Below are 23,724 nucleotides of genomic sequence, written 5' to 3'. Positions count from 1 at the left end.
TATCAGAGTCAAGAAATCAACCGTCGATTTCGTTTTAATCTAACGAAAGTGATATACTATAAACTTTTGAAATAAAAATACGCGGGAATTCAAATTACATAATCGGAGATTATTTAGGAAAAAAAAAACAAAAACAAAAACAAAAAATTTGAAAGAAACGACCATAATTAAATTATTTCAAATTTTTTATCTTTCCATAGACCGATCAAAATCTCCTTTCTTAGAAATATGATTTCGGTATAGAAATTCGAACTATTGTAAGACGAAATTTGAGAGATAAGCTAAACTATTATTACGAAAAAAAAAAAAAAAAAAAAAAAAAAAAAAAAAAAAGCCGGATCACGTAACCGTCGTTCGTATATACGTGCTTCTGATTCGCTGACAAATAAGAAAAGTTAGAAAAATATATCGCGTCGTCGTCGTTTTCTTACGTATAATTGATGATACAAGGATAACCGTGAAAAATAAGAGAAACCTTTGTTGAGAAAATCACAATTGAGATGCGTCAACATTCTTCTATACGATATTGAATCGTTTATTCGAACTCTAGTCAATCTTATTTTTCTTCATCGTTCTTAATGTTTGCAATGCACTCGTTAAATAGAAGCCATACTCGATGAGACGACATCACAGTTTCTTCGTTTCTCTTTTATTTTATTTCATTGCATAGCTAGCTTTGTGTGTGTGTATGTATACATATATGTATGTATGCATGTATATGTACATATACATGTATATTCAGAGGAACATATCATATATTCATATATATATATATATGTATATAGTACATAAAAGATTCTTTCGACCAATCAAAGAGAAGTATATGCTGCAAATATACATACCTGCCGCCATCTTTTATCTTGAATCTTTCCAACGTTTTTACATATGTACGCATATCTACTATGGTGTTTCCTGAACTCAAGGAATTTCTTATCGTTTGATCATCAAACGATAGAACGCGTTTACTCCCTCTGGAATTATTGATTTTTTTTTTTTTTACATTTCTTATACAACTTATATATATATATATATATATATACTCTTATGTATATATAATACTTGTAATCGTATACGTCCTATTTGTTTTCAATAGAAAATTCGTAGCTCTCGTGATATCTCAAATTTGTATAAATATAATTTTTTTTTCTTTTTTATGTAGAATCTAGTTCTTTCGATCTATACATATCATATTCACGTTTAAACATTTTTAAGGGGAAAAAAAGATTAAAAAAAGATATATATACATATATATATATAAATTCAATATTTTTACCAATGAGAAGTAAAGTCGAGGCTTAGAAAAATCCACGTCATATTTAAAAGGGAATAGTGGGAATGAGAATGATCCGACGATGAAAGGGATAGAAAAAAAAGATAAGGGAAAAAAATCGCTCGAATATGTCGTCGTCGCTGTTTAAAAAAAGACTGCCGGCCGAAGAAAACCACGACAGCATTAGGCCGTATAATTCTCGACGAATGTCGCAACACTTTCGCTTTTCCTTCTATTTATGTTCTTCTTTCTTTTCTTCTTCTTTTTTTTTTTTCTTTTTCTCGCGTTAGCTCGATTGTTCACCACGAGTGTCGGTGTACCATGAAGTGTTTCACTCTCGCTGTTTTATGTTGCAGCAGAGTTTGCAGCTCGTAATGTGTGTTCTTTTTGTCGCTTCGTTCGAACGCTTGATAACGTTGACTTTTGATCCAACGCGTCGAACTGCAAACGGTTGATTATTATTTATTTAATCAGTCTTCTTCTATTGAAGAAGTATCTCCATTTTTCACTGTATACTTTTCTTATAGAGAAACATGTGGAAGTTGAAAAAATTTACATTACTATTGAAATATATATATATATATATTTTTATATTTATTTAATTATTTATTTATCATTTTCTTTGTTTTATTCATCGAACAATTTTATTTGATAGGGTAAAATTATCGTCGACCATATTGAAACAAAATGGCTTCTTTCGGTTCTTAATATATTTTTATATGTTATTATTCTAGGTACATATATATATATATATCTTTTGATATTTATTGAGTAATTGTTCATTTGAAAAATAGGTTAACAGAATTGTTGGTCGGTCATTTTGTAACAAAATAATTAATTTATCAAAGTTTATCTTCTCTCTGATATACATAAATACTTCAAATAACTCTAATTAAAATATATTTAACGTAACAAAATTATCGTCGGCCATTGAAAACATAATGACAGACTTCGAAGTTAAAAATTTCTCAAGAACACTGTATTTAACAACAAAAAAAAAAAAAAAAGAAAGAAATCGTAAAATCTAAAGTCACTTCGTCGTAAACGTATAATTAAAAACACGTCGGGGATGCCGTGATATTTTGATGTGGTGATTTTCCGTTCAGGCAAGCTGCATTGAACCATCGATCGGCAACGGCATGAAAATTCCATTACACATGACAATTATGGTATCGCTTGATAATATTATGAAGCATTTTATGATCGCGTTTAATTTTATATAAGATATTTACAACAGCCTAGAACGATAAGTCCTTTCGATGTGGGCCATCGGTGGAGCACGAGACATACAACGTGTTAATAAGCAATTTTTGTTCCCTCGAGAGCAAGGTAAACGTTCGATGGTGTAGTGTGAACGTTCGTAGGAGGATCTCGTTCAAGTGGATCACCAATACTAACTTCGGATTCGATTTCTTAATGTACTATATACATATATAAATATACACGCATATAGTATTATATATATATATTTATAGTATTATATATTATATATATACATATATATATATATATATATGTATATATATATATACAGGTATAGGTATATACTAGTTCCCGGACACGCGATCTTTTTCCAACGTTTATGGCTTCCAGTTGGTGTCAAATTTATTCGATTGGGAACTCTTTCAATCAACTTCGGACGATCAATCGAAGTGGATCGGATGTATATCAAATGATATGTATTACATTCCGCATTGAAATTTCATTGGTTTCATGAAAATTAAATCGCAAATTTTATTTAATACGTTCTTCTTTATGGTATTATTTATTATTATACATTAATATGTAAAATTTGTATTCCATTTTCTATTATTTATTATCGATGAAGAAATATGTTAATGATCTTAGAAGTGTTGTGTTACATTTACATATATACATACATATTATACATGCATACATGCATACATGCATACATACGTTTAAGCATCTCTCTTGAAACAACTCGCGAGTTAAATTATCTTCTTTTCTTCTTGGAATTCTTCCTCTTTTCGACCGACATAGTCAGCTCCGTAAAAAGAGATAATTGAACGTTACGAAAGCTCTTTGGCGTCTTGAAACGATGCCTGCAAGGAAAGCCGACCGTCTATGGGCATTCTTCTAAAGCCCAGTAGCAACGGAGCAGCTGGTTGGCATCGTTGTTGATGCTGCACTAGTGCACTGGCGTTGTTACGAGACCACAAAGAACTATGCACCTTTCCTATTGCACGCTTTTCACAATTTTCTGACTCGCGCCAGCCAGAGGAGAGAGAGACAGAGAGAGAAAAAGAGAAAGAAAGAGAGAAAGAGAGAGAGAGAAACTCGAAAAAAAAAATTCTATTCCACGAATAAATACGAGTAAAGAAAAAAAAGGGTGAAAAAAGAAAAAAGAACAGATCGACCGACGAGCATTCCCTTGTTCGTGGAATTCTTTGTTTTCTCTCTCTCTCTCTCTCTCTCTCTCTCTCTCTCTCTCTCTCTTTTTTTCTCCATTAAATCTTGTTCAAGCATGAAATACTTTCTTTCGGCAATATAATTATTGATTCGAGTAATATGATTTGAAGATGGGAAGAAATCTAAGAAATTTCTTTTTGTCTTTTTTATATCCTTTTTATTATTAATATTATATCATGAGATAAAAAAAAACCAATTTCACGAAAAATCGTCCTTTCTCTCTCTCTCTCTTTCTCTTTTCTTTTTTTCGACAATATTTTATTTTCATTTTTTTCTTTTTCTTTTTTCTTTTTTTCATTTTCTTTTTTTCTTTCCTTTTTTTTTTTTAGAATAAACTATCGAACTAATTTGAATATCGCGGGTTTTATTATTGATTTCAACAATATAATAGAAATCAATTTGGAAAAAAAAGAGAAAACAAGAAAAAAATTGTATTATTAAAATTTTCTCTTGTTTCGTGATTTTGAATAATATACTACTAATGTAAGCCAATTTGAATTACGCGGGTGATGCGAAAAGGTGATTAAGTAACATGAATATAGTCACGTTCCCAAGTTTACTTGGAACGAATTTAACCTAATAACCTAGCCGTGGAGAAGTCGACATGACACAGCTTTCGAAGTCCTCTGTAAAATACAAACACATATTGACACATACGACGAAGTAGAGAGAGAAAATTTGTCGAGGATTTTAACAAACTTCGAAATAGTAGGTTAATTATACTATAACCTAATTTTTGTTCGTTGACAACAAGAAATAAATAATAACAAACGAATAATTTTAATTTATACAACCATAATTATACTTTATTATTATTATTATTATTACTATGCTCTAAAAAAAAATTATACTGAAGTATAAATATAATAATAATATCATTTTAACTTTTACTTAAAAAAAAAAACTACGAAAAACTTTTAATATTATAAGCCATTAATTTTATATTTTTAATTTTATAAGTCATTAATATTCTTTTAATATAAATCGCTTTCTTTTTATTTATACTATACTTTATAGTGCATTATAATTATATGATACTAATATATAATAATCCTTTAATAATCGTATCGTTTTAATTTGCAATTGAAAAATCAAGTAAAATAAAATAAAATAAAAAATAAAAAGATAAACAATGTTTTCTCTCCGATTGATGAAAGAAACAAGTCGAACTTAAAAAAAGAAAAAAAAAAAAGAAATTTACATATATATTAAATAATAAAAATTATAGGTTAGGAAACCTTGGTAGGTAAAATTGTTGTTTGCAATGATGCTACTATAAAAGGATTATATTAAATCTTATCATAAACGCGCTTATGTACATGCATATATACATACTTAAATTTCTTACTTTCTCATTCATAATTACATTGATAAAAACGATGTCAAACAAAAGTTTCCAGATGTCGAATATCAAAGTTTAAACTTCTATAATACCACCCCTCTTACTCTTTCATTCCTTTGGTCGACTTACTCTTGACCCTGATTGTCTTTATGTCACCCACTTTCCTATTTTAGAATTGGCTCTTACAACATCACAAACCGTCTTATGAGAATTCGCTCTTAGGCTGAGTTATTCTTAAACGAGACAAGATCTATTCCTGGTGTTTCTTCTTTGGTCCTCCCAAGGAGAGAGAGAGAGAGAGAGAGAGAGAGAGAGAGAGAGAGAGAGAGAGAGAGAGAGAGAGAGAGAGAGAGAGAGAGAGAGAGAGAGAGAGATTTCACGATACGCAAGAGACAAGTATATATGCATTACAGCAGCATCGATCGTTCAGGTTAATATTTTTTCAGTAAGATGATACACGCTCACTAGACGTGAACTCTTATTTTCTTGTTCTGCTTGAAAAACTTTATGGTACAAGAAGGGAGGATCGATCATCTCTCTTTCAGGGGTAACGCACCCTCGTTTAACACCTTCCTCTTCTTCTTCTTCTTCTTCTTCTTCTTGTTTATCAAGAGAGAGAGAGAGAGAGAGAGAGAGAGAGAGAGAGAGAGAGAGAGAGGGAGAGGGAGAGGGGAAAAAGTGAAAGGGCAGGATGAAATATTGAATTTTATAAAAATAAAAGTTACCATAGTTGAAAGATTACGATAAAGTATTGGTCGTGATGTTTGGTGAATTGTACTTTGTGGATAAAGAAATTTTGGAATGTTTTGGTTCAAAACTCGTAGCGTAAGTGTTTTTTCCTTATGGACTTTATAACACATGCAAATAAAAATTGTAATTTTAAAAGAAAACTGACTAATATCGAAATAGTGTCTTTGTTTGTTTGTTTGTGTGTATGTGTTTGTGTTCTTTAATAAAATAAATGACATTTTATATCGTCATGGTAAAAATTTACTTGGCAATTATCAAGTTAATTGTATTTAAAATATGTGTAAAAACTAAATCTCTCATTTTCGATCGATAATGTAAACATAATAAGATTTATTCTTTTACTTTTTCTCTTTCTTTGTTTTCATTTTCTTTTAAAATAAGAAAATATTTATTTATTTTAATCAAAAGATAATAAGAAATTTCCCAATAAATTTTTCTTAATATACACTTTAAATTAAAAGTTTTAATACAGTTATCGTAAAACGAGGAGTAGAGGGAAAGGAGAATGAATCAGTGATAAATCGTTTATAGCGTTATCTTAACAAGTTTGACGATTATGTTACAGACTCTGGACTTCGACAGAGACGGTCTTACCAAACTAAAGAAGGCTATCAAGGCAATTCACAATTCTGGAAACGGTAAGGATTACAGTCTTAAAAATAATTCAAATAATTCAAATAATTCAAATAAAAGCGCTAACTCAATTTATTATTCTCAAACATCTTCCTTCGTTCATTAATTTCTATGAACGACGGTAATAAAGCGATACGATTGTTTTTTAGAATACGGAAAATTTTCGATCTTAAAAAAAATTCTAATCAATTAAATAAATAAATAAATAAATAAAAAGAAAAGAAAACTATAAAAACGTATAAAAAACCCCAAATAAAAACGTAAAATTGAATTTATTCATTTCGAATATCGCGCTCCGCTTATTAATTTCTATGAATGACAGTAAGGCGCTTCGATCGCTTTTTTTTTTAAATTTATTCACCGATGCCCTACGTAACTCCGGCAATATTTGCTATTCAAAGTAAGTCGAGCTTGGAACGTTGTTGGTTGGGTAAGGCACACTACACGGGGTGTGGTAGACTTTTAGTGTGTCACCATGTTCCGCGGTGGTACTGAAAATCGATATATCGTATTATATGTACATATATGTACACAATATATACACACGCACACGCGCACGCGCATGCACATGCACACATAAGAATCTTATACGGAAGTTGAATCTGTATAAACGAACCATGCGTTTTATTATGTATACTATATAAATACAAATATATATAGATCAAAGGAGGCACTCATTCGTTGAAATAAAACATGGAGTGCGCGTGGGATGTATATATGTATGAAAGATGACATATAAATTGTGACGGCTTATCCCATCTGAACATATTTGTCACAATGACGCAGATTAAAGCTCGAAAAAGAATCGAACATATCGAATGGTATATATATTCAGCTAATCGTGTTTTACGATAATTTTGTGTTTATTTGTATGTGTATATATGTATGTATGTATGTATATATGCATATATATATATATTTCTAAAGAGAAGATATCACTTCCGTTTATGCTTTTAATCAAATCGATCGAAAACTAACGTAAAGTACGTTTGATTATGTAGGATATTTAAATGTTACTTAAATATCGGTATTAAGTGTTTTAATAGCTACTTAAGCAATTCAAGCACTCGAGAGCAAGAGCTTTCGCGTCTCTTGGACACGAAGTAGAGACTATAAAAGGGTCGAAAATCGTTATTCTATCTCCCTCTCTCTCTCTCTCTCTCTCCCTCTCTCTCTCTCTCTCTCGCTTCCTCACTCTTGTAACACCATTACAGGTATGTCCTCGTCTACTTTTTATTTGAAAACGATTTGAGAACATTTACCTTGTTGTGTAAATATATATATACATATATATATATATATATATATATATATATATATATATATATAATTTTATATGTGATCATTATAATTATGGAGTAAATAGTAGGTTAGGTTAAGTGTAACGTTAGATTTTTGAGACCTCGCCAAATTATTAATGTATTTTATATATTAATATATATTGTATCATTAAAAATCTAATCTAAAAATATTTACTGGATAATTATATTATATTTGTCTATAGATATAATTTTTTTTTATTTTGTTGTTTTGATCTAATATTATAATGTTAGATTTTTTATATTATTATTAGTATTATAATATTAGATTGATATTAATAATAATATTAATAGTGTAGTAAAAGTATATATATATATATATTATAGTATTATATATTATAATATTAAGTTTTATAAAAACTTAACCTTTTGAAAGTTATATATAAATACATTGTAATATATTTATATATAAATTTTTAATCTAAATTTAGATAAGAGATTTTATATTGGCTAAAATTATGTCTCCCCTTACGCATTTCACAAAGATAATATTTTTCACGGATATAACCTCAATTCGTTTTTTCTTCATTTCTTTTTTATCAATTCTCGAGAGAAAACGTTTCATTCCTCCGGCAAATTTTCTATTTTTAAATTTATACGATTTTCATTGTACATTCACAAAAAGCCTTTTTCTTTATTTATTTCTATTTTTAATTTTTATTTTTTTTTTTATGTTCTCTCTTTCTTTTGTTTTCTCCTTTCTCGTATTTTTGTTGAATAATTTTGCTTTATATATATATATATATATATATATATACACACCACACACGCACGCACATAATAAACATATATATGTACATATTTGTATATATGAAGCTTACAGAGCGGAAACCTTATCGGTAAGTTTCCCTTCTATGGGGATTGTCCTCATGGCTTCTTCTCTTCATATTAACGCTAGAGGACAGACAGATCGATTTCTCTGGCGCCCTTACCTTCTTCCCCCCCACCCGTCTCTCACTCACCCCCACCTTATATTTCTCGCTCATTCGAGAGAGTATATTCACTTCCTCATCGTCCTTCCTACTTCTCTCATCTTTTTTTCCGCTTCGTTCTCCCGTAAAAATTTATTCCACGCGATCTAGCGTGAAAAACGCTCGATAAGATTCATTAATTATGAATGATAATTTTTTTTTTATGCTCATAAAATTCTTTTTTTTTTTTTATTATTATTATTATTTTTATTTTTTCTTTCTTTTTTCTTTTCGTCTCATCGTCATTTTCTTCTTTCTTTTTTTCCCCCTTTTTTTTTGAGTTTCGTTTCTTTTTTTCTTGTTTTCATTAAGTTATTTTTTTTTCCCTGTCATTCTAAATATCTTTGTGATCTACGTCACTTTTAAAACTTCGTATTAATTTTCTCAAAGAGAAAGAGATCACAATAAATGGGCGTCGTTAAACTCACTTTCCGCATAAATTTCAAAAGCAAATGTGGAAAGAAATAGGATATGCTCGGCAACTCAATTTTGTTGCTTCTTTTCACAGCCAATCCCACTCTTCCTTCCTTCCTCTCTCTCTCTCCCTCTCCCCCTCCTTCCCCCCTTCCCCCCTAGCCTTTAAACAAGCACGCTAATTTTCACTCTTTACGATGTCTCAGCTTGATGATGCTCTTACGTCATTCTTCCTCGTCGCAAAAACGTTCCTGTACTTACAATTAGTCGTCCCTTTTTACCGATTCTTTTCTTTTTTTCTTCTTCTTTTTTTTCAGGACTAACATCTCACATGCTTCACGAATAATTCATTCTCTCTCTCTCTTTCTCTCTCTCTTTCTCTCTCTCTCTCTCTGTTTTTTTTTCTTATTTTCCTCTTTTTTTTCTTTGCCATTGTACCTTTTAAAACAAATGTATATAGTTTATGATGAGGGGGGTATATATACATATGTGCGATATAGCGCGCGCGCGCCTGTGTGTATGTATAACTGCAAGAGTTATTATGCTAAACTTAGACACGACATTTATAAGCAATTTTTGTATGGAATACTGAAGAATAAAAAAAAAGACTTTGCGTTCCCTTTTTGAAGGTAATATTAACGGTTACGCGCACTTTTTTAAATTGTTCAAGAATGATATCAATCGATTTATTAAAGAGAGAGAGAGAGAGAGAGTGGGAGGAAGGAAGGAGTAGGGGGGATTGGTTCTGTGTATAATTAATTTATGAATAATTAATTTATAAGTAAGTTAGAGCTTTGTATAATTTGTTCAATTTTATTCATATTTCAACAAACAAGAATTAAAGTAAATTACGTATTCTGTAAAACAATATAACCTAGAAAAAGAAATGTGTTTTCTTTTATTTAAAACAAACTTAGTAAAAAGATGTAAATAAATAAATAAGGAAAAAAAAAAAAGTCAAAAATAGTCAAGTTTTAAAAATCATATTTCTTCGAACGATATTTCCAATTTCGTTTTTTTTTCTTCTCTCTTTTTTCCCCCCTCTGATTTATCTAGCTTTTTCTGTTCTATGGACTTGTTCGTCTCATCGTATCCTCTCGAATACGCAGGAAATGTCGCTCCAATATGATCCATACGTAAAGATCGAGTACCATGTCCATATGTCTCTCTCTCTCTCTCTCTCACTCTCTGTCTCTCACTCTCTGTCTCTCTCTCTCTCTCTCTCTCTCTCTCTCTCTCTCTCTCTCTCTCTCTCAGAGGAAACAATGCTTTCTGCTCGTCGAGCCGTCGAGTTTCCCGATACAATCGAAACTTCGAAACGGAAACGTTCCCTTCTGTCAGCGAGAGAGAGAGAGAGAGAGTGAGAGAGAGAGAGATAGACAGAAACAAAGAACATGTAGACGACGACTTGGGGGAGAAAGCATGAAATCGATTTTGCTTGTAGGCGAAGGATACCACATATATATATATATTATATACATGTTATGTTGTGTGTGTATATATAATATATATGTATAAATTTGTCTTCTCAAAAGAGCCAGAAAGTTTTTGTCTATTTTCTTATTTTACACATATAGAGATAAAAGCGATAGAATATATATATATATATATATATATATATATATATATATATGTATTTATGTATAATGGGAAAATTTGAAAAACCTAATATTTACTAACCTAAATATTTACTAAATATATATATATATATATATATATATATATATATAAATTTGTATTAATACCTAATTAATTTAATTTAATAAATTATTACTTATATTCAATTTTTCCTTTGTTTGTTTTTCTTTTTTCTCAAAAATTAAAAAAAAAAAAATAAATAAATAAATAAAACTAGTAGTATGTATCTGCAAACAAGAATATTTGTTTAATATTTATGTATTAATAAGTTTCAATATTAAATTAAAAATTTCGTTTTCTTTATTTAACTTTTTATTATTTTGTTTATTGATTTATTTATTTTTTTTTTTTTTTTCTTTTTAAGCCCACGTCGATAACGAAGTTTATCTCGGGAGAGCCCTTGAAAGACTCGGCGATGCTGCCCTTAAGGAACAAGAGCCCGACATAGGAGCAGCATTCCTTAAATTCGCAGTGGTCACCAAGGAATTGAGCGCCCTTATGAAGACTCTGGTATATTATTTATTTATAGAGTAATCAAACTTTTTAAAATGTATACAAGTTGCCATTATAATTTTCTTTTACTTCTCAATTTTGTATTTAATATGATCGATTAAAGTCACCACGAAAAAACTTTATTTCGTTCAACACAGTTATATCTATATATACAATATAATGCTAATTATATGTGTTTTATATATATATATATATATAATATACACGCATCATATAATAAATTGTTTCTTATGATAAAGAAGAAAAATGTTTTACCGACCGGGTTTTTATCGTACGTTTGGCGGGAAATTAAAATTTTTATTCTGTTCACTTTTTTCATAAATATTTCATTTTTAAAGCTTTCATTATATATAAAAAGATTGTTATATATTTTTTTCTCTTTTTTTTTTTTTTATTAATTGCCAATTGATTTTTAAATAAACATATCATTATCAAGTACTTTTAAAAGAATAAAAGGTGATAAAAAAGATGCTCTTACCAAGAAACTGATTTTGCAGATGCAAAACATCAATAACATCGTAATGTTTCCGTTGGATTCGGTACTGAAAGGAGATTTGAGAGGTGTGAAGGGCGATCTCAAAAGACCATTCGAAAAGGCGTGGAAGGACTACGAGGCAAAGTATGCGAAAATCGAGAAGGAGAAAAAGCAACATGCCAAGGAGGCCGGCCTTATTCGTACGGAGGTTACACCAGCCGAGATTGCCGATGAAATGGAGAAGGAGAGGCGATTATTTCAATTGCAAATGTGCGAGGTGAGAAGGAGAATTGATTAATCTGTTAGCGTAGGACAGAGTAATATGATGCAATAAATGCATATCACGAGCTATACTTCAAGGTTTCTATGTTATTTATTTATTTTTCTTTTTTTTTTCTTTTCTTTTATTTTTCCTTCTTTTTTTTAAATAATTATTTTTTTCCCTCTCTTTTTTATATTTTTAGTATCTCATAAAGGTGAATGAAATCAAGACAAAGAAAGGTATCGAACTGTTGCAGCATCTAGTCGAATATTATCATGCTCAGACCAAGTAAGTTCATTATAATTTTATATCATCATCGTATTAATATAGATATATTAACCTAATAATTAACGTACTGAATTTATTAGTTTATCTCTTTGGTCCTTAGCTATTTTCAAGATGGCCTAAAGACCATAGAACATTTTGGTTCTTATGTGGCCGATCTGAGTATTAAGCTGCAAAAGATTCGACAAACTCAGGATGAAGAACGAAGACGTTTGACAGAGTTAAGGAGTTTACTTAGGAGTTCAGGTTGTGATAAAGAGGTAATAAAATTTTAATAATAAAGTTGGACTATTATGTAAATTATGATAAATATTTATTTTATATTGGCTAATATCATTGGAATTGTTCTATTATATAGCTAAATGTAAATGCAAGCGCAGGATATTCCTTGCACCAACTTCAAGGTGATAAACAGCATGGTGTAACACGTTCTGGACATTTGTTGAAAAAAAGTGAAGGAAAGATGAGGAGGGTTTGGCAAAAAAGAAGATGTGCCGTACAAGCCGAAGGTTATTTGGATATCTGTCATGCGGATGAGAATAAACCACCTACAAGAGTGAATCTACTTACGTGCCAAATAAAGCTGGTACCGGATGATAAAAGAGGCTTTGATCTTATAAGTTGTGAGTTAGAATTATCTATATTTTATATATACATCTATATATAATATTTTTAAAGGAAACATTTAGAGAAAATTCAAGAAAATATCCTAAAATCTTTGTATTTTAATTTTTATCTTAACTATAATTTTATTATAAATAATATCGTTTAGATAATATTGAAATATAATATATTTAATTTCATAGATAATCGTACGTACCATTTTCAAGCGGAAGATGAAGCAGATCAACGTGCTTGGATGTCGGTATTGGTAAATTGTAAAGAAAGAGCTTTGCTACGTGCATTCGATGCTAGTGGGAAAGCTGAAGCTGGCCAAGGAAATCCTAGTTTAGTCGAATTACAACAGGCAGTTATACGATGCGTTATGCGATTACCTGGAAACGAACAATGTTGTGACTGTTCCTCTCAAAACGGTAAAAAGCTATGCAATATAAATAATTTCATTTGGTATAATATACAAATAAAAATATATAATTGATATTATTAAACGGATTTAACTGTTTAGTTATAAATTATTAACAGATGCTACCTGGTTATCTACAAATTTTGGTATAATCGTATGTATAGAATGTAGTGGTATTCATCGAGATTTAGGGGTGCATATATCAAGGATACAGTCTTTAACTTTAGACAATGTGGGAACCGCCCAATTATTATTAGCACGGCATATGACTAATCAAGCATTTAATGAAGTGATGGAAGCTACATTACATCATAATCTTAAACCAACGCCTACGTCAACGATGTAAGAATACAAATTTTTATTTGTTTTTTTAATATATATATACATATACATATATATATATATATATATATATATATATATATATATATATATATATATATATCATTATATTTGGAATCAACAGGGAAGAACGGTACGAATTTATAAGAGCCAAGTACGTTGATAAAAAATACGTCATGAATACTTGTGCGGATGAACGAGATCTCTTATCAGATTTAGAACATGCAGTTAATAATCGTGATCTGCAACAACTCTTACAAGTTTATGCTGAGAACGTCGATCTAGCAGCACCTTTGCCCACCTCTGTGAGATATCAACTTTACATTTTTCTTTTCCTTTTTCTCATACATATATATATATATATTATTATTATTATTTTTTTTATTGATAGTTTTTGTTACTTCATCACAGGATATAGGTGAGACTGCTTTACATTTGGCAATCTTACGAGAGATGGGCAACAGTCTACAAATTGTTGATTTTCTTATACAAAATATGCCAACTGGTGGTATTGATAGGACAACGGTTGACGGTGAAACGGCGTTACATCTTTCAGCGAGGCACGATAGATCGGAAGCTATGAAATTACTTTTACGAGCTGGTGCCGACCCAAGTTACAGAAATAAACAGGATAAAACTCCGTTGGACATTGCTCAGGAAATGGGACATCATACTTGTAAAGAATTAGTAAGTATATATTTTTTTTTTCTTTATGAGAGATTTTTGTTGATACGCATAATAGAAAGCATAAATTCCCCGCCCTCTCTGCCCTCTCTCTCGTCCCCAAGAGTGTACCAGTAAAGTGATTTCTTTTTTTCCATCATGTTTTAGCTTAGTCATGCTTTACAAAGACAGAAGACATTATTCGATAACGTTAACATCGATTGGAATCTATCTCATGATGAAGGTTCAACGGACTTTTCCGATGACGAAACGATCATTGAAGATAGGGTGATTAAATACATATTATTATTTAGCAATATCTGCTACAATTTCGTAATATAAAATATATACAATACATACATATGTTAGATGATGGTAGATCAAATCGTTAAGATTTAATAAGATGAATATGTTTATTATTATTATTATTATTATTATTATTTTTTTTTTTTTCTTCTATATTTAGAATGGCTGTCTAACGCCTGAGAAAAAGTCACGTAGCAGACCACCTTCGTATGCTGGTGGTGGAGGCACAGGTTCTGGTGATTCACCGGTGACATTACGTAGTCGTAGCAGTACTTGTGATAGTCTACAAAGTGGTTCCTCGCCAAGTTCCTCTACCAACAGACAACAAATGCCACCGCCTCCTCCACCACAAACGAGAAAACCTGTTGCTGGTAGGTTGTTATTGTTTAATTTTTGTTTTTTCTTCTTACTCACCCCCCATCCACCCCCGTCCTCTTTTTATATAACAAATGATGAATAATAATCGAGCAATATTTAATCGGATAACATTAGTAAGCAATAATTATAAATATCAATATGGTAATAATGATTAATGAATAATACAATACGATATATTGTTGCTGCAACGAAGCTAATGAAATACATTTTTTTTTCTTTTTTTTTTTTTTTATTTTTATTTTTGTAAACAGTACCCACACCGATGACACCAGATATTTCAATAAATATCCATGGATCATTGAAGAAACGTGTTGCACCGCCTCCCCCACCATCAGGAAGCTCAAGTGGCATTCCATCTTCTCATTATGGTACACTACCTTCGTCAGCGTCATTAGCAACATCCACACATAGCCGGACGACGAGTGAGCCAATCTTAGCTGGACACACCTTACACACACTATCGCATACTTTAAACACACTTAACAATCAACACCATAAAAGATCACCCAGTGGAGACTCTTCTACAGGGCATGGTATGTTTAGGTTAAACTCGCTTTACGATTTTCTCCATGTAAAGCTCTATAGGTGAAATCGAAACTTTTCTCCTATAATTTTTCTATAGTCTCCTTCTTCTTCTTCTTTTTCTTTTTCTTCTTCTTTTTTCGTTCCATTTATTTATACGTTTCAATGTTTTATATAGGAATGGACAAGACCAATAGTTCTACGCTACAAAGACCACGTAATCCACCACCACCTGCACCGTCCAGTGTTAGCACTTCCAGATTGAGTAATGGTCGTAGTAGCGAGTCTCTAAGTTCCATGTGTTCGGATCATGGCCTTGGCAATCCTGTTCCTCCTCCACGAAAGGTGAGCTTTACTTATTTCAAAAGTAAAGGAGTCTCTATGGTAAACGATAAAAATTGTTCTGTTATAATTACACGGTAAAGAAAGAAAGGAAAGAACAACGAAAAAAGAAAAGAAAAGAAAAAGAAAATGTGTATAAATATTTTTGTCTTTGGGAAAAATAGCGAGAGTTAAGAGACACATGAGAATGTGAACAATTTTTTTTTTTTTTTTTTTTTCTTTTTTAAATATTGTTTCTTTTTATACGACGTATTTCGATGAATGAATAATTTTCGTGAAAGCACTTCTCCGTAGATATATACGTATACTTACCTTGTTTTTATTCTTTTTTTTTTTCCACTCATCTCATTTCACATACATAAATATTACTCTTCACAACTTATTAATCGTTATAATAAGCTGTGTACACCTCCTATCCGTACGTGTACGATCGTATTAACAAAAAATGGTAGAAAATTTAACAATTGACTAACAAAGGATGTCCATTGTTTATCTCTCATCAATAACACGATTTTTCATTAATTTATTACCTTCCATCGAATTGAACAACATGCTTGATACATATATATATATATATATATATATATATATATATATGTATATATATGTCACACACCATACTATAAATGTCATGTCATTATTCACAGTCACAAATCTCTCTTTCATTATCATAATATAAAAAAAAATACTACATTGTTGTTGTCGTATTGAAGAGTTTCTCTCTGCTTTGATATATATTATCTTTTTTTATCTTTTTTTTTTTAATTTTTTTTAATTTTTTTTTTCTTTTTTTTTTTTTTTTTTTTTTTTTTTTTTTGTATTCAATCATCATAATGCTCGCACGTTACCCGCCCGCATAAATCTCTAATATGCTGGCTTTTTATATCAAAACACAATTTAAGAAAATAAATTAAGTAAATTAGTCATTTGCAAGTATATATTTTTAGCTTCACTTATCACGTTCTATAATTACAATACACGCATTGATTTATCATGCGATCTGCTTGTTTGTTTTTACCAATAACAAAACAACAGCAACGATTCATTTACTTCTTTTTTTTTATTTTATTTATTTATTTATTTTTTCTTTTTTTTTTTTTTTTTTTTTTTTTTTTACGGTCAATAATACCAATATCATTAACGTGGAATAAAACTATTGATGATGTTTAGGCCATTTGTAAAAAAAATCTCTCTCGTATATCCATTTGGTTTATGTAAAAAAAAAAAAAGTCAATGATACATACATAAAAATAGAAATCACTTTTTGAAAAGTGGATACATAGGCAGTGCATGCATTTCGAAGTCAATGCTTTATGGTTTGTCATTAACCATTGTTGGCACAGCGAAGGGACCGATCCAGGCTAGAGAGCTACGCCGAGGAGCCTTCATCTTTGCTCTCAAATCTAAATCTGGTAAACAATTGTCGTACGACGTTACAACGTGCTACACTTGAAAAACTTTTCCATTTTCTAGTACTTCAAATAGATATTTGATCATTTTTATTTTAATCGTTATACGTTTACATCGTTCATATTATCACGCAGTACGATATTCAAGGGATAGAATATAAAATTATAGATTATTTATCTTCTGACATTATTTCTTATGACAAATAATACTATCTAAAGTATTATTTCAAGTGTGGTAACGTTTTGCATGATCAGTTCGTGCTGCTCGTATCTCCATCCGTAAAATATATAACATGGTAGCTTTTGAAATAATTCTCTCGTTATTATCTTTATATTCGTATTAAAAAGTTTTCAGCTAAAAGCACAATCAATAATAATCTTGCTCGAAGAACAGTCCTTCGATCTTTTGAGGAGACTTTTTAACACGTTGCATTGGAAAAAAACAAAAAAAAAAAACAAACAAAAAAAACAAAAAAAAAATTGAAAGATAGAAAGAAAGAAAGAAAAAAAAAGATAATAATAAATAAAATCACATAATTTGAGTTCGCTTTTATGCGTGTGCTATCGATAGCATTCCTGCAAGTAATCATAAAAAAATTAGATTCATTCTTGAGAAATTAGAATTATTTAACAGGACATTTTTCGTAGTCAGAATATAATTTAATTTTCTAATCTTGCATGAGGAATCTTTTCGAATTCATTGTTCCTTTTATATATATATATATATTTTTTTTTTTACTTTTTTTTATATTTTTTTCATTTTCTTTGTTGACCTTGGCAGTAGCACCCGATTGCACTCTCTCACACATAACCTCAACTTATCGCCAAAATCGACATTATCTTTTCAACCGATAGAAGAAACAATCGAGTCGTTAAAAAGCCTAAAGACAAATTACAGTTAACTAGCATGGTATGAAGTCTTGAAAAATAAATAAAAAAAAAAAAAAATAAAAAAAAAAAAAGAAAGAAAGAAAGAAAGAACAAATTGGAAATTTTAGATCCTAATTTTAAAAGATTTAAAATCATATAAAAAAAAGCATCCTCTAGAATTTCCAATTTCTTTAATTTATTCTATGAGAAGTATTTTTCACGTTGCTGCCTTCGATGGGCTCGCTGTCAATCTGTGCTGTTTGTGAAAATTAATCGAGCCTGGCTTCTGATACATATGTAATCAGCAATTAGACAAAGAACAATTTCATTCATTTTTTTTCCGCTAAATATTCAATCTCATCTAACCTTAAAAATTGATTTTAAACTCTCTTTTTTTCTTTTTTTTTTTCTCTTCAAAAACAAAAAGCCATCGCTGATTTCTTCTAATTTCAATTTTTTTTTCTTTTTTTTTTTTTTTTTTTTAATTCTATTCGTCTTTCATTTACTTTTTCAAACACTAATAACAAAGTAACCACAAATTACTTCTCAAGAGAAAAGAAAAAAAAATAAAAGAAAAGAAAAGAAAAAAAAAAAAAAGAGAATGTCCCAAATAACATAATCCAAAAGTTTTCTCGACGTGTGACTACTTCTTTATCAAGAGAGTATCCATTTTTTTCTTGTCTTTTCTCTTTTCCATCACTTCCTCCTACCATAGCCAACGTCATCGACCTTGAACGGTTTTCGACGATGTCGAGCGCTATACGATTGTGAGGCTGATAACGAGGACGAGTTATCATTCCGTGAGGGTGAGGTTATAATCGTAACGAACGAACAAACCGACGACGACAATTGGATGGAAGGTGCATTGGAAAGAGCACCTGAAAGGAGAGGGATGTTCCCGATAAGCTTCGTTCATATGCTGCAAGATTAACATTCGGTAAGCCTAAACTCGTTGGCAAGTGTCTCGAGTACGGCAAGTTCGGTAAGCATCGCCAGCCTTGGAAGAAGAAATTGGCTGAGAAAGCAGAAGGATTAGAAGGAGAGACGAAGGGGATCGACGTTGGAGAACGTGAAATCTTTAATTTATTAAAAATATTTTTTTGTTTTATTTTATTTTATTTTTTTTTCTTTTCTTTTTTTTTTTTTTTTTTTTTGAAGGTTAACGTGCAAAGAAAAACAAGTTAAATAATCTTAAGCTGGCTCTTAGGGAGACCATGTTTAGTTTTTTTAATTTCTTTGAAGTTGAACGGGAATTGTTCCTTATTTTTTGTTTTGTTTTTATCTCTTTTCTTTTTTTTTCTTTATTTTATTTTCGTTTCGTTTCGCTTCACTTCATTTCGTTTCGTTTTGTTTCGTGCAAAATTATGAGTGTTAACCATTCAATGTTTCGAATGACAATCACGAATCAACTTTTTTTTTATTAAAAATGAGAGAAAAAGAAAGAAACAAAAAGAAAAAAGACAAAAGGAAATGAAAAGAGAAAATGAAAGTGTTTTGAAAAAATTGGCGGGAAAAATGTTGAAATGTTTCTTCTTTTAAATATCCAAGGGATTATGCGAATTTAATAAAGGGATGTGCGAATGGATCGTGATTACTCGAAACAATTTTAATTGACTGAATATTGATCGAGTATTCGAACAGTAAAGATGTTCGATAAAAAAAAAAAAAGAAAAAGGAAAAGAAAAATGAGAGAGAGAGAGAGAGAGAGAGAGAGAGAGAGAGAGAAGAAAGAGAGAAGAAAGTAAAAGAAGAAAAGAAAAGAAATCAAAAATCGAAGTAACCTATCGGGGTATTTAATACACGAGAAAGATATTTCGATGTGCTTAATAAACGAATCCGCTGAAAACGGATAGTTGCTTGGTTCTAAGCCGTTACCAAAATGTGATATCGTATATTTCATTGTAAATCGTTAGAATACACACATATACACGCGGACACATACACATACGAACACACATGACACACAACACGCACGAACTTACATACATAACATTATAAAAGCGAATACGTATATGAACATATTATATTCATTTAATCATCATGAAGAGTGAAAGGGAGATTACGATAGTTCAGTCCAACTTAAATGATCGTGAGATAAGAAAAAAAAAAACAAAATGGCGAACAAAATAACGCAGAAAGAAAAAAAAATCTAACTATTTCGATCTTTTTCGTATGAACAAAAATCATATTTATGACGTATGTACCGTTGTCCATCGTGACGTCACGAAGAAAACCGAATCAGCACGAACGACGTGTGTGCGTAAATATGAAAGTTAGGTTATCATTGTCATCGCGACGTCACGAAGAAAATTGAATTTGGACGAGTGAGTTGTACAAATAAGAAAAAAATGAGGTTACCGTCATCTTCGTGACGTAACGAAGAAAATAGAATTTACACGAACGATGTGTGTAAAGAAATTAAACGAGGTTATTGTTATTGTCGTGATGTCACGAAGAAAACCGAATATGCATAAACGATGTATGTAAAAAGTGAGGTTATATTTCTCGATGTTACGTATATACTATACCAACAATAACATTACAACAATAACAGTGTATGTATTCTTAATCTGGCATACACACACACACACACACACACACACACACACACATACGTACAGGTATGCATATATAGAAAGATATTTGTCCCATACTGCCAATGAAAAAAAAAAAAAAAAAGAAAAAAGGAAGAAGATACATTAAATGCCATAAATGTGCTCCTGTGAAATGGCACAAAAGGGGTAAAGAAAATGAAAGGGTAACGGATTATTACTGAAATTCTACAGATGTATACATATATATATACATACATATATATATATATATATATATATATATATATATATATATGCGTGCGTATGTAGGTACACACGTAAGTATATATAAAAAAAATGAAAATAATAGGTCTACTATTATAAAAACTCCATCCTGTTTAAGTATAAAATCGATAAATTAAAATATTGCATGGATATTACGAGTATTGTATTAATATATATTATATATACACACACACACACATACACACACACATACACGCACATACAACTAACAGATACACATATACAATTGACTTAAAGATGACGTGTTACGAGTACGTGTAAATTTTTTTAATGCCATATTATGTGCTAGTAAAAAAAGAGCTCTGAATAATGATATGTGTGTGAGTGTGTATATATATATATACACATACATACACATACATATAGAAATATTATATATAGAGAGAGAAAGATATATTGGTTAGAAATCTTACGAGATAATATTAACAAATTCTTTGACATCGATTTTCACGAGATTAACTTTGGAAAATCGAAGACGAAGAATTCAAAATCGATTTTCTCGTTTTAGCTTATTTTAAGGTTACGTCGCACGGCGTAGGAAGGATGACGACGTATGTTGAAAATTCGAATTTATAGTATTCTATATACATGTGAATAAATACATAACCAAAGAGAAACCATGGAAAAAAGTTTAAAAACGGTGTGAGAATCTTGTAAGAAAAAAAAAAAAAACGAAACAAAAAAGAAGAAAAAACATTTCTAAAGGTCGATGCGGAAATTCAAATGTCGCGCCTTTTTTATACGTTTCTTCTTGTTCGATATCGTTTGAATTGTATTCCTTTTTTTATGTCTCTTATTAGCGTATTTAATTTATAACGTAAATACATTGAACGCATATAAAAATAAAAATGAAAATGAAAATGAAAATTAAGAAAAATAAAATAATAATAAAAAAGAAAAAAAAATAAAATAAAATAAAATAAAATAAAATTTGGCTTTCACTATTATTGACGGTTACGTTGTCTTTTGGCATTTTGGATTTTTACGTCGCATATTTTGTGTACGTGACACAATAAAAATTCACGTACGTAACATGCCATTGCTAGCTTGTCGGGAAAACCTTTTAATTAAGGGATTAATGTGTAGCACGCATATTTTTGTGTATATATGTACGTATAGAGAATGATGGAGAAATGTATGAATGTTCTTTGTGTGTGTGTGTGTGTGTGTGTGTGTGTGTGTGTGTGTGAGAGAGAGAGAGAGAGAGATGTAAAGGGAGAGAAAATGTGAAAGAATGTGAGAGAAAGGAATAATCGATGTTTATAATTTATGATATATATATATATATATAAAATGAAAAAATCCACTTAATTATTATAATAGTATTAAGTATACAGATACGATGTCTGTTAATTATGGCAATTGGAGAGAGACTCATTTCTCATCTTTGGCATTTCGAAAACACGCTCATATAGAAAATATTTACACGAACACATGGATTCTTAGACGATAAGTATTTATTATTATTTTGTAGCGCCTTTTAAATCGCGAAAAATATCGATGATGCATAAGGAATAAAAGATGGAAGAAGAAGAAAAAAAGAAGAGGGAGAGAAAGAGAAAAAGAGAGAAAAAGAAAGAATAAAACAGAAGAAGAGAGGAGAAAAGAATGTAGGGAGTGAAGGATTTTTCGAATTATTTCGTACGACATTATGAAATAAGACTTTCATTGTAATTCGTATGCGTATTAGATACGGGAAAGAAAAATAATAATAAAAATACACGAATACCGCGATAATAATAGTTACTTATTGATATGTTTCAAACATGTGTATGACGTATCAAAACTTTAACGTATGGTTCTCTGAAAAAGAGAAGACTTTTATTCGATCGTCATATAAAACATATTTACTGATATACCGAAAGATTTCGTATGCATTAGTATCAAATGACGTCGAATATTTGCAGTAGGGATGTAACGAGAATCACTATAATCATTTTTCTTTTAAATTATTAAGAAAAAAGAATCACGTGATTGAAAGCAGTTTTAAAAGAGAAAAAATGATCATATGACTATGTTATACCGTTTGTTGGTAACTTATCGACCGATGATAATCGACGATACACTTTCTCTGTCGATAAAGTAGATAACTATATATAATAGAATATTCATGAAGGTAAATTTGTAAAGATAGATCGGTAATAAAGGGAGAGAAATAATAAGCATAGTTTTAAAATTAAAGAAAAAAAAAGAAGAAAAAAAAAAGAAAAACCTGTTACACATCGTACGATTTCGATATATTCTTGAAGTCGTGAAATCAAATCAATAAAATATCAAAATATATTCAACGAGTAATATGTAATTAAGCATCACCGATCTGCAGATATTTGGCCAAAATATATATATATATATATATATATATATATATATATATATATATATAAGAGGAAAGAACAATTCACACGAAAGACGACAATATATCGATATCCCACTTGTATACTTCTTTACCATTGAAATTGTGCACAATGTCTCTTTAAGTCGCGCGCGGATTCAAATGGAAGAAAAAAATAAACGCTATTTAGAAAGCTGCAGTATTTTATTTGTTATTAATTATTACTTCCTGAAAATACTTTGTCGATTTAAAAAAAAAAATAATGAAAAATATTTTATAAATATATATATATATACACACTTATTATTTCACTTTTTTGTATACTTTTAACGATATTATTTAAGAGAAAATATTTTTTTTTTTAATTTTTATTTTCAAGGTGTTTTCTTTTTTT

At 30.0% G+C, this 23,724-nt stretch overlaps 1 protein-coding gene across 3 annotated transcripts in view; it reads left to right on the top strand.

Moving 5' to 3' along the window:
* The window catches only part of LOC124431551 (arfGAP with SH3 domain, ANK repeat and PH domain-containing protein), a 27,939-nt gene extending 4,407 nt beyond the window's left edge, over positions 1–23,532 (top strand). Inside the window, exons 2-17 of one of the 3 annotated variants that reach the window (XM_046979602.1) lie at positions 6,358–6,430; positions 11,132–11,277; positions 11,778–12,032; positions 12,220–12,305; positions 12,406–12,562; positions 12,661–12,925; positions 13,109–13,336; positions 13,446–13,668; positions 13,793–13,973; positions 14,080–14,355; positions 14,500–14,619; positions 14,798–15,008; positions 15,267–15,383; positions 15,716–15,882; positions 17,223–17,291; positions 18,874–23,532. In XM_046979602.1, the coding sequence (XP_046835558.1) occupies positions 6,358–6,430; positions 11,132–11,277; positions 11,778–12,032; positions 12,220–12,305; positions 12,406–12,562; positions 12,661–12,925; positions 13,109–13,336; positions 13,446–13,668; positions 13,793–13,973; positions 14,080–14,355; positions 14,500–14,619; positions 14,798–15,008; positions 15,267–15,383; positions 15,716–15,882; positions 17,223–17,291; positions 18,874–19,089 (2,790 nt within the window). In that variant the 3' untranslated portion in view covers positions 19,090–23,532. Of the gene's footprint in view, positions 1–6,357; positions 6,431–11,131; positions 11,278–11,777; positions 12,033–12,219; positions 12,306–12,405; positions 12,563–12,660; positions 12,926–13,108; positions 13,337–13,445; positions 13,669–13,792; positions 13,974–14,079; positions 14,356–14,499; positions 14,620–14,797; positions 15,009–15,266; positions 15,549–15,715; positions 15,883–17,222; positions 17,292–18,873 lie in introns of all 3 variants that reach the window. The other 2 variants (XM_046979600.1, XM_046979601.1) reach the window with 2 other exon arrangements.
* Positions 23,533–23,724: the final 192 nt, after the last annotated feature.

The sequence above is a fragment of the Vespa crabro genome, chromosome 21 (genome assembly GCF_910589235.1).
Source record: "Vespa crabro chromosome 21, iyVesCrab1.2, whole genome shotgun sequence".
Taxonomy (NCBI): domain Eukaryota; kingdom Metazoa; phylum Arthropoda; class Insecta; order Hymenoptera; family Vespidae; genus Vespa; species Vespa crabro.
The sequence above is the reverse complement of the archived record's forward strand: the minus strand, read 5'-3'. Positions and strand labels throughout refer to the sequence as shown.